Source organism: Vicia villosa, linkage group LG5, assembly GCF_029867415.1.
Source record: "Vicia villosa cultivar HV-30 ecotype Madison, WI linkage group LG5, Vvil1.0, whole genome shotgun sequence".
NCBI lineage: Eukaryota > Viridiplantae > Streptophyta > Magnoliopsida > Fabales > Fabaceae > Vicia > Vicia villosa.
In genome coordinates this window covers 49713570-49725825 of record NC_081184.1, presented here as the reverse complement: position 1 = coordinate 49725825, position 12256 = coordinate 49713570, and the positions used below count along the sequence as shown (strand labels likewise).

General features: G+C 32.5%; 2 protein-coding genes across 2 annotated transcripts; one reads left to right on the top strand and one right to left on the bottom strand.

The window, feature by feature from the left end:
* Nucleotides 1-368: 368 nt before the first annotated feature.
* On the top strand, nucleotides 369-4466 carry LOC131601650 (agamous-like MADS-box protein AGL15). Its single transcript, XM_058873517.1, has 8 exons — nucleotides 369-798; nucleotides 1941-2016; nucleotides 2149-2225; nucleotides 2331-2430; nucleotides 2746-2787; nucleotides 3488-3529; nucleotides 3634-3806; nucleotides 4199-4466. Exons 1-8 carry the CDS (start codon nucleotides 617-619, stop codon nucleotides 4263-4265), a joined length of 759 nt encoding a protein of 252 aa, XP_058729500.1. The 5' UTR covers nucleotides 369-616; the 3' UTR covers nucleotides 4266-4466.
* Nucleotides 4467-4550: 84 nt separating this feature from the next.
* Nucleotides 4551-5833, bottom strand: LOC131601649 (UPF0496 protein 4-like). Its single transcript, XM_058873516.1, has one exon. The coding sequence runs from the start codon at nucleotides 5693-5695 to the stop codon at nucleotides 4745-4747; it is 951 nt and encodes a 316-aa protein (XP_058729499.1). The 5' UTR covers nucleotides 5696-5833; the 3' UTR covers nucleotides 4551-4744.
* Between the last annotated feature and the right edge of the window lie 6423 nt (nucleotides 5834-12256).

The window sequence follows — 12256 nt, the reverse complement described above, 5'->3', positions numbered from 1 at the left end:
CAGACCGAATCCATTTAACATAAGTACATAACCATATTTAATTAGAGTGATGTAAAATTAATAATACTGGCCAAAAAGGGTAAGTGGACTACTTAATAAATAATAGAAAGACATTCAAAATCATAAATATATTTTGTTTAAATATAAATAAAACACTTATACACTTTACTTCTAAAATAAAAACAAAACAAAAAACAACAATATATAAAAAAAGAAAAAGGATAGGACCCACAAAAGAGGCCCAATACAGTGAAAATCACCTAAAAATGCATCAGAAAAAATAAAATAAATTAAAAAAAAAAAAGAGTCATGCACAACTCTATAAAAAGTACAGAGCCATGCAAAGTTGCCGTTTCAAGCATTGGCCATTTGGGGTAAAAAACGCTCTTTCTTTCTCTCTCTCTTTCTCCCTATAGCCCCTTTATCTTCTCCGCCAATTTTTCTAGCCCTCTTTCCTAAGTAATGCAGAACAAATAAACCCTCATAGGCCAAAAGGGTTGGTGCTATTTCACCACTTACAGACAAAAATATATTATAAAGGAACCATTTTTATTTTCTAGTTTTCACTTTTTCTTTTTTTGATCAATTGGGTTTTCTGGGTTTTGAGAATCAAGAAATGGGTAGGGGGAAGATTGAGATTAAAAGAATTGAAAATTCCAATAGCAGACAAGTTACATTTTCTAAGAGAAGAACTGGCTTGTTGAAGAAGGCTCAGGAGCTTGCTATTCTTTGTGATGCTGAGGTTGCTGTTATCATTTTCTCTAACACAGGGAAGCTTTTTGAGTTTTCTAGTTCTGGGTATGTTTCTTTGTTTTTTAATATTATTGCATGTTAGTTTTGCTTTTTTATTTTTCATGAGTTTTGGTTGTGGTTTTTCCAAATATATGTTTAATGTTTATGTTTATTCTAGATGTTTGTTTTCCTTGTTGTTGGTTGTTGCATGTAAAAAGGTTTCATTTTTGTTATTGTATATTGGAATTTTGATTTCGTTATTTTTTTAGGGTAATTCAGATAGGTTTGAATTTCACATTTATTTGATTTTGATTTCATGTTTTGTATCAAAGTTATATATGTGTGATTCTACCTGTGATATTTTTTTACTGTTTCAACTGGATTTTTTTAGACCTTACTCATTTTGGAATCTGTGTTTGTTTCCTATGGCTACCAAGCATCACTTTGCAATAACTGCTTCTCACTTTCCATGTATTGTTCATTATGAATTTGATGGATTTGGCTCACTTTCCATGTATTGTTCATTAACCATTGATGTCGTGTGATTGTTTTAAATTGTGTCGGCAATATGTAGTCTCTGCAACTGCATCAGTTGCGGTGTGATTTGAAATCTTGCATCTTTCAGCATTAGGAACTGCTTCGCACAACTTTGCCTATGTTTATTTATGTATTTTTGTCATAAATCAAAATTTAAAACCCTAAAACACAACTTATGAAATATCTTAACATTAAGTGTTTTCAAAATGTATATTTCAAACTCTTCTCAATCAAAATTCACGCCGCAATGACCAAAATACGCATTGCAATGACCGCAATCGCAACACTCGCATCTGCAACCACAGCTGCAATTTAAAACCATGTGTATATTCAAAACAAATAAGCATATGTTTGTATTTATGTGTGATGAATCGGCCCATAAACAGGGAAACAAACTGCCAATAAATTGTGAAAGTGTTGAAATATCAGTGGATGTTTGAGATTATTTACTGTACCCTGTGAAGTGAATCTTTCACTTTGCAAAGGTTTATATTGTTTTTAAAAAAATTATGGCGGCTGTTAGTTGACGAATGACATTATTCAATAGTTAAGATGAGCAAGAACAACAACTATTGTCTTAATGTTTTTCAAATCGCCTTTTTTATTATGCATTTCAAGCTTAGTTATGTTACATTTCCTGTTAGTCACACCGATGTGTTTTATGCTTGCAGTATGAAGCGAACACTTTCAAGATACAACAAATGCACAGATTCTTCTGAGAGTGCATCAGTGGAATATAAAGCAGAGGTAATCATTAAGCAATAACAGTTACAGATGATTGATTGAACAGTTCCGCTTGATTCTAATTACAAATTCTTTCATTAGATACTTTTGATTTATTGGTTGATTCACTGATGGATTTTAATGTCTTATGATTAGTGTTTTGTTCAGAAGGAAGATTCTAAGATGGTGGAGATTCTTAAAGATGAAGTTGCAAAACTAGAAACAAATCAATTGTATGTGCCTTTTTTCAATCTTTTAACATTTCTTATGTCATTTTCGTCTGCATTACCTTAGCCGTAAGCAGTACTTTTTATGATCAATTTCGTTTGTGATGATAGACGGCTGTTGGGAAAGGACTTAGCAGGATTGGGATTAAAGGAACTGCAACTTCTAGAGCAGCAAATTAATGAAGCATTATTATCCGTGAAGGAGAAGAAGGTTCTTATCTTAACACTTCCATATTTTTTTGTCTTTCTTCACCCCCCACACCACACCGGTGTTATCGAATATTAGCCCTGTGTTTCCATGGCTGATTGCGGTGGCGGAGTTTTTTAACAACCAGTATAGGCAATTTGTGAAGGATGGCGGCCCATGGCATTTTATGGTTAATACGACGGCTCAAAAAGGCAGATTTCTGCCTTTCTAACCGATAACACTGTGCCCCACCAAAAACAAGTCCTGCTTTAAGGTTTTTAGTGGTTTCTGCTCATAAAAATATACCAGACCTTTAATCCTTCACATTTGTTCTTACAGGAAGAATTACTTATGGAGCAACTGGAGCAGTCAAGGATACAGGTGTGTTGAAATCACTAGTTAACACAAAGATTTATTAATGTTTCTAATAGAAAATTCAGTCCATGTATGCAAACTGATAAATAGAGTTTCCTAGTCTGTAGTTCTTATTCTTTCTAAAAGAGAATTCAGTCCATGTATTATTCTTGATTTTCTATATGCAAACTAACAAACATAGTTTCTTGATTTGTGAGTTTGGTTTAATGTTATCAAATTGCTTCTGCATATTTTTTAATTTCTTTTTGCTTATGTTCTGTTTTTTTTTTTTTTCCATTTCTTTCTCACCTCTTTCTCATTTTTGTTATTATTTCCTTTCTCTTCTCTTTCCCTATCAGTTTCTTTAATCTCTTTATGTTCTCTATTTTTTCCTTCCTTTCATCTTTCCTCTTTTTTTGTCAGTTTGTTTACTTTTCCTTCTTTTCTCCTACACAAATGCTTTCTTATCCTTCTATTACTCACATAGACTTTTGGCATAATGTTATTTTTCACTATCTGCTATTGATAACACTATAATCACCCATAAAGGGGAATTCATGGAATGGAAACTTCAAAGTTGCTTCACCGGGAGATGATATGGTGCAACTATTGATGTGTCGATTCGAGTATTCAAAATGGCTTTATCTTGTTCTAGTGTATCCTATGTAGCACGAGAAATGTATTATATATTTTCATTCTGATAATTGTTTGGTTTTATTCTTTCCAGGAACAGAAGGCTATGTTGGAGAATGAAACTTTGCGCAGACAGGTAATGGTATTCTCCATATGATTTTATTCTTCTGGCATATCCATTTTTGAATAATATATCAATCATAATAACTTTGTGCTTTTGCAACCACTATTACATTACAGGTTGAGGAGCTTCGTTGCTTGTTTCCAATGACAGAACATGTGATTCCAAATTATCTTCAGTATCACCATATGGAAAGAAATAATTCATTTGTAGATAATGGTGTTAAATGTCCCAGCTTGGCGAGAAGCTGCTCAAATGACAAAGGAGATTCAGACACCACATTGCATTTAGGGTATTATTCTTTTCTATCACCTAACAACTAAGCTGCATCCAAAATAGTTAAATGTCATAGAAAATACATACTTCTATTACGATTTGAGTTGTAAGGGATGGTCTCGAGCCTAACTTATCGATATTGTTATAGAATACTGCTATAGCAGGTGCAGGTCTTAAAAAGTGGTTGCAGTCATGTTCTGGTTTTTGATATTGCAATCAAATTTGCGGTCGAGGACTCTAATTTAAAATTATTACTTGTAATCTATGAAGAAGTAACACAGGCACACAGCACTTAGATGTAGACACCGATGGTAGTTAAATAAAAATGGAAGTGATTGAATATAGCATAAGTCCGTGACTTCTTTGTGTCCAACATAGACACATCTGATTTTGCTGCTTGTTTTGCAGGTTACCAAGTGATGTTCATCACAAGAGGAAGACTCCAGAGAAAAAAACCTTTTCTGATGATTCATAGAGTCAGTTGTGGCGAAAAGTTGAACTTGAGACTAATTTAGTGCAGGTGTAGTTGTGCACAGTGTCAGTTTAGATGACATAGGAAATGTAGGATTATTGTAGGTGACAACCAAATTATAAGTTTAGAATTCAGCTCTTCTCTTTAAGGTGGTGATTAATTTATACCAAATTTTGGGACAATGGGGTGTAAAAATCTTAAATTATGAACCTTGTTCAAGTTTTCATGAAAAATATGCTTATTGCAAATTCATCCTGCTTTGTGTTTCCGTTTTAACGTTAATTAGTGTATGAAGCAATCATTTGAGTTGTATTCTTCACTATTCTTCAAAGATGTTATACAACTATACAATATTTGCAAACAAACCACTTGTATTTGATAATTACAGGACTTTACAATAATCATAAAATTTACAAACATTTTAAAAAAACTTGCAAGCTACAATCTATGAATCTTCACAAGGAAAATCAAGTAAACACATTCTAGTATTGTTTCCTAAGTTGATCAATCAAGTCAGTTCTGAGGGCCATTACCTTAGAAAAAAGATCATCCACCTCTGCTTTTACATCATCAGACACATCCACAAGCTTGTTCAGCTTTGTCTCCAATTCCTTTACTGCATCATGATTCACTTCATCCGAAGCCTCAAGAACACAATCAACAGCATCATTCACCTCCTTTACCTCCTTCAACACGAAAATTTTCTCACTGAACTCTTCACTGATTATTGAATCAAGTCTGAAAATTGAAGAACCATCAAACCCACCTACCAATTTCTTTACCTCAATATATGGCTTAACATCACTACACAAACCAGACAACAAAATCCCACATACCCAAAAACCAACACTCTTTAATTCCTTCACACCTTCATTAACAACCAATTTCTTCACATTAAAAAACTTTACTTTACCATTTTTTTCACACAGCTTTTCGCCAAAATTTGTATTCAAATAGCTAGGTTGAATTGCTTTGAGATGAGGATGATGATGACTTGTAGTGAAAGATGGTGAATTCTCATTCTCAAACACCTTCAAGGCATGAATCAGAGAAAGCTTAGCCTTTTCAAGATGAGAAAGAGAAGAAGAAATCGAATTGAAAAGCTCTAGCAAACACAAACTGTAGCTGAGATACTCTTCAATAGAATCAACCTCCCATTTACTCATTGGATAATCTATCTCCAAAGTAAGCTTTTCAAAAGCCTTGTTGATCAAGGGTAAGATTCCAAGGCATTTTTTAATCCAAAACAACGATAGGATTTCCGATCCAGGTTTCGAATTTGATCCCAATTCCTCGATCAAATTCGAAACTTGAGATCGAAAAGCCTTCAGGGAAGCTGATAACTCATCAGCAGCTTCATGGTGATGATGATGATGATGATTCTCCAGCTTGTTGTAGAGTTTTGCAAATTTCTGTCCTAAAAGTGCTACCATGGATTATACTAACAAATAACAACACCAAAAAAAAGGATTTATAAATTTGTGGTTACAAGTTACAACTAGAATTCAAAGACAAAAAGGTTTGAAAGTTTAGTTGTTTATATATTACTAGATGATAACTTCAAAGTTTCTGTCACTTTATCTTATTATAAGTGTTGTTTACTCGTTTTTCAATTAAAATAACATTTATAATGAGACTTTTATTAAAGTTGTGGTTGTAAACCACGTAATTTACCCATAGAAAAGTGATTTGGCGGCTGTGAAAAATGTGATAATGAATTATATGATAGTTTATGATCAACTTGTTGATTGTATAGTATTTGACCAGAACTAGAAGGATATGTTAAGAAATTGAATTTCTCTTAATCTTGATAGTTAATATTTAATGTTTGCGTAAGCGTTAACCCAACTCATAGGGTGTTGGTTTTGCGTGTAAAGTTCTTAATTCAAAGATTGCAAAAGGTTTTGCAATTGGGTCAACTTGATCTGAAAAGCTTCACAAGGGTGGAGCCTATTTGGTAGCACATGGCACATCTTATTAAAAACAAGATAATTGAAGATATATAATTTTGTTTAATTATTGTATCATTTATCTTACACACAACTTGTGATGTTTTTGTTGTACTAGTAGAATAGAAGCACATACATAATTGTGATACTGTTTTTATATATAAACGCGCTTACTTGATGGTGCTAATTCCCTATTTGAAGTTGTACCACAAAAATCAAATCCAAAAACAGCAGCAAAAGGTCAACAAAACAAACACATAATCCGTGTGCTATACAAAGACTCATACCAAAGTTTAACTTTCTTTCTTATCTCCTTATTTTTATTTTTATAAAAGAAGAAAAAAAAAACTATAACACGACCATAGTGAAAGAGGCTTAAAGACACTTTTTTTTTTATCACTTTATATGAGAAAATGGGTCATGCACTGACAGTGTAAAAAAGTTTTACACTGTCAACCAATCACGACCATGTATCCTACCAAGTCATACTGTCATTTTTAAATTACTGAGATGACATGGCAGAATGATATATTCTCATTGGATGACAGTGTAAAACTTTTTTACACTGTCAGTGCATCACCATTAAACCCAATATTGATATAGTATTTTTCCAAAATAGTTAAAAAGAGGTTTTTTTTAAATATTTTTTCCGCTACAGAAAAAGTTATTTAGATGAGTACTAGACTAGGTCATTTATCAATAAGATGTTTTATGGTATTGTTTAAAAATGTGGATTATCAACCATGATGAGTTGTGGATAAAATATGTCGGTTACAAATGTATTCAATATCTAATATATTGAAAAGTCTGGATTAAAAATATATTTATATGGTATTTAGATCTCTTAATATGGTTAAAGATCACTCTAACTTTTGAAAAATCAATAGAAAAGAGAAAAGAAAAGAACTGTTTGATAACTTAATAATAAAGAGGGGGAAAAGAGAGAAAGGGGTTCAATGGTTAAAAACTAATAATAAAGAGGGGAAGAAGAGAGAAAGAACTGCTTGGAGTGCTTTAGAAAGAAACACGAGCAGTTCTTATACAATGGTTAAAAACTAATTAAGGTGTGTAATTTCAATAATGTGATTTATCTGATTTTTTTTATTTCATACATGCATAGTGTTTCAATACTCTCTTTAACGCTCTTAGATAAAATAGATATGCGTTTTAGATATGAATCTTAGAAAAATAGTGAGATCTGCGTGAATTTCATTTAATAAAAAAATGTGTGATAGATAGTAATGAAAAGAGGGTTTCACACATTTCTCTTATTGATAAATGAGGAATTAGTATATTTTCATTACTTCCAGTAGCAAGATCATTCATTCAAGAATTTGCTTCACAATGAATGTGATTGAAACAAATAGTCAAACCTCTAGGAGGTTGATAAAAGAAAGAGTCCCCTCAAAATAAGTTAAAGATGGAAAATAAAAGTAGGATAAATTCTAGTTTGTATTAGTGAGATAGATGGAATCAACATGTATAGTGACGAATAATGCCTTTTAATTCTCCAATGAGTGTTATCTGATCCAAATTTACTTACAAAAACCTTTTACTTAATGATCAATATGATTTCTAATAAGTTGTTGCAGGCCCCTTGACCATGAAGACCATTGTTAGTTACAGGGTCACAAGGGTAAGCGGGCTAGGCCCTTCCCTTAGGCCCAAAAAAAAAATATATATATATATATATATATATATATATATATATATATATATATATATATATATATATATATATATATATATATATATATATATATATATTTTTAAAGGTATTTTAGGCCTCAAAAAGTTAAAATTTAGTATATTTGTCCGAAAATAAAAATTAAGTATAAATATTTGCTTAGCTTAGTTGGTAAGAAAATGATATTTTATTTGAAAGTACTTGTGTTCAAATCTAGTAGGGTCCAAAAAAGAATGCACTAATGGCTTTTTGGATTTTTTTTTAAACATTATTTTATTTTTTAACAAGGAATAAACTATTTATCTAGATTAATTTGAATACATGAATTATTATTGAATAAATTTTTTTATTTATATAATCATAATACCAATTTCATATTTAATTTTAAATTAAATATATTTTGTAACCCTTACCTTATATAATAACTAAAACATGATATAAACAAAAATTATATTTCTCATAATTTTAACTTAAATAATTATTGATAATTATAAATTTTATAATTTAAATGATTTTTATTTTTAATTCTGTAAAATTTCATTTTTACTTGTGTTACTCTTACTTATATAAAAGCTTTAAAAAATACAATTTTTTTTTTGTTTAATCGACATAATATGTGAAAGTGGACAATATGACTCACCGTATAGAGAGAATTTCCTATCCAATTTTGTATTTTGAAAGATAATTCAACCTTGATGAAAAAATTGTAAATATTTAACTACCAAAATTAACATTAGTTTCATAGTAGATACCAAAAAAATTAGTCGTAAAAAATCTTAGAACTTCTTCTAAAAATCATATATTAAATTATAGTAGATGAAAAAATCTTGTTTTAATAGTCGCTTTAGGCCTCACATTACGTTGGGTCGGTCCTGGTTAGTTACATTGATAAACTCTAAGAGCATCTCCAATGTTAGTATTTTCCTTTGAGTTCTCCACCTAGACATTAATATAAGAGGAGTGCTAGCAACACTCTCTTTTGAACACTCTCTCAAGCACTCACTTTCTTATTGGTTGAAACATGTGTGGGTCCCTCATTTTAAAAATAGGTCTCACATAAAGTAGTAGGACCCACACATGTTTCAACCAATAAGAAAGTGAGTGTTTGAGAGAGTGTTCAAAAGAGAGTGTTGCTAGCATTTCTCTTAATATAATAATTAAATATTGAAACAATTTGCCATGTCATAATAGAGTTGCATTGCAATGCAACTAGTAAAATATTGTGGTACCCAATCAAATTATTTTATGAGGTAAAATTGTGGGACCCATTAGAATTACATCAATAAAATAAAAATTAAATAAATTATTTTAAGATGATATGGCTGGTGGGACTCATAAAGAACTCAAAAATGGGTTGCACCATTGAAGATGGTCTAAGGAGGTTTTAGACTGGTGCATGTTATTCCAACAATGATTATATAAGCATTGTCTTTGTTGATTCATAAGACGTTACAAAATATCTCGCAAATCTACCATTTTTTTGTGTCTTGGAAATCAAGGAACCGACTCATAGTCGCAAGATCATCTACAAAAGCTAAATATTGTGTTTTACCATCACTTATCTTCGAGCTTCTTTGATTTAAGCAACTTGCGATCATTTGAAGTAGATTTACCATATGCGATGGTGGTTTGTGATAGCAAGTCTGCTATACGCCTTGCCTTAAAAACTTTAAGTCTTGACAGAAACACATTAATATCGATTGTTATTTCCTTAGACAACATGTGCAATCCATGTTTTTAAAGCTTGTTCATATTAAAACTTCTACGCAACTTGTTGATCCTCTAACAAAATCCTTACCTCGATTATTATTTGATTCTTTGGTTTTCAAGTTGGATATGTTACCTTCCCATTTAAAGGAGGAGAATCACATGTGTGAGTTTCTTAGGAAATGTATGAGTTTGTTAGAATGTAATTAATTATATATATTTTGAGTTGGAACCCTATTGAAACTAACTTTAATCACTTTTGCATTATTATAAATACAGAAGAATGATAGTACATTTCTCCATTTTGAGCCTTTTTGCTTTCATTCTTCATTATGAGTTCAGTTAGTGTTATATTTGATACCATATTAATGGTTTTTTGAAGTTGTGGTATATTAGATCGAACTCTAGACTCGAGAGGGATCTCTTCATAGTTCGACAGGGTTAGATGCATGTTGTAGTCGAAGTCTATTCAAGCATGCAGGTGTCGAAGGTGTACATGTTATAGTCGAAGCGCGTTCTAGCATGCAGTTGTATAAGTTAGTTTATTGCTTAAGTTAGCTTCCTGTACAAATTAACTTAGGGTTTAAGTTAGCTTGTAGCCTATAAGTAGGCTACTCTCTCAGGTTGTTGAGAGAGGGTTAAGGTTGGTTGATATTTTCTTGTAATCAATTTTCCCTAATTGAGAAAGTAATAGTAAAACGATTTTAACCAATCCTAATTGTGTTCTTCTTGTTCTTCATTTTTCTCTCTCTTTCGTAAATTGAAGGATTTCTTGTGTTTGTTCAAGAAAACACAATCTTTCTCATAATATTTATTCTTTCTTCATGCGGCGATTGTCACAACAAAAGTAGGATATGTCCCAATTCGATTTGTTTAAAAAACCATATTTTTTTTATTCTTCCAAGGAGCCAAAATTGATACATCAAAAAGGCCAAATGTGATGCCATCTGGTTCCAATATGCTTATTGTCATACCCCAAAATTTGCCCAAAGAAATCTACGGCTATTAACTCATCAGGGGTATTAAAATAAGAGTCGTGGGGTTTAACATTTATATTGTTAAATTCATTCTCTTATAAATTGGAATAAGGGTGTGGATAACAGGTATTTTAGGATCCAAATAGCTGAGCCCAATTACTACAAGGGTGCTATCATTTTTTGGATATAATTTCCTTTTATTAACATTTTGTCTTTTATTGTTATTGTTGTAATTTTATTAACTGTTATTATATATTGCAACTTTATTTAATAACTAACATTATTATTTAATATTATTAGGATAATTAGAATTATCATTATTAACCTTAATATTAGTCTTGTTAGGATTTTTTTATATTTTTAAAAATTAATTAGTTGGGCAATAGGCCCATTGAGAGTAGAAAACCCTAAGTGTAGCATTATAAATAGGTAAGTTTTCTAACAATTAGGGGAGGCCAACTCCATTCATAAAACCTATTTTTATCCTAACCCCTAATTTTTCCACCCAATTTGGGACCGACACGATATAAAAATTGACACTGCACAGAGTCTAAAGGCCTCCACTCTGATGATACAACCTCTTTTTTCCATCCGCAAAACCTGCACATACGTCTCCTTTCCTATTACCTTCTCTCCTAACCAACCTGCAAATAATAATCGACCCACACTAACAATAACTTATCATCATCATCAAACCATAATCCATATTAGTTTTCACCACATAACACTACAAATCCACAACAATACCACCTTTGTGTTTCTGTTCTTACAAGTCAATTCAATATTAAGTGAAACCAAATCGTTGAAACCGAATCACAGAAAACCAAAGTTTAGATCCAACGAACCACATGATAAAATAAAATACAAAGTTTCGCTGTTGTTTTTTTTCGTTGCAGGAAAGTGGAAAAGATCAAAAGGAATTCAAAACTGTGGAGAGAAAGCAACGGAATCGTATCCAGATCGGTGAAATCTCTACTCCGATCATAACTTCGACGTCATCACTTGCCACCGATCTCCTACGAACAACAACAAAACCGGCACCGCCGGCACCAGCCGCCGTCGCGGTTTAAACGACCACTCCACCATCACCTCCTACAAACCGCATCGCAGCGAGATCACCGCAGATCTCCACCTCAATCAGCCGCAGCATCAACCGCCGGCCACACGGCACTTCCGGCGACGATCCCGTCTGCAAATCGCAAACATCCCACACCCGGCAACGGATCATCCTCCGATCCAGCCTTCATCAGCTCCGTGCGCGTCTCGGATCATCATCACTATAAATCCGTCTCTATTTTTGCTTGATTCAAGAGGGGGAGAGTTTATTGGTGAGGCTGTTGCGATTCTGAAAAGAACAATAACGTGAAAACGATGATGAACAGGGTCACGCTTCACTTTTTGTTATTTTTTTATTCCGTTTCATTCGTTTTTTTGTATATTATGGTTAGAGATTGTTGCCTTAACAACAAATCAATGCAGCGCGAATGGCAAGGTATTTTGTTGGTGATGCCATGTACGCGGGTTCGATCCATGGCTGTGGCATTTCTTTTTCTTTGTGTTTCCTTGATTATAGATCCGGTACGCGCGCATCCATCAGGGCCGTCATACACCCTCGTCAATAGCCGCAAGATCACGCCTTCAGCCAAGATCTAACGCTCATCAGGATGGGGGCAC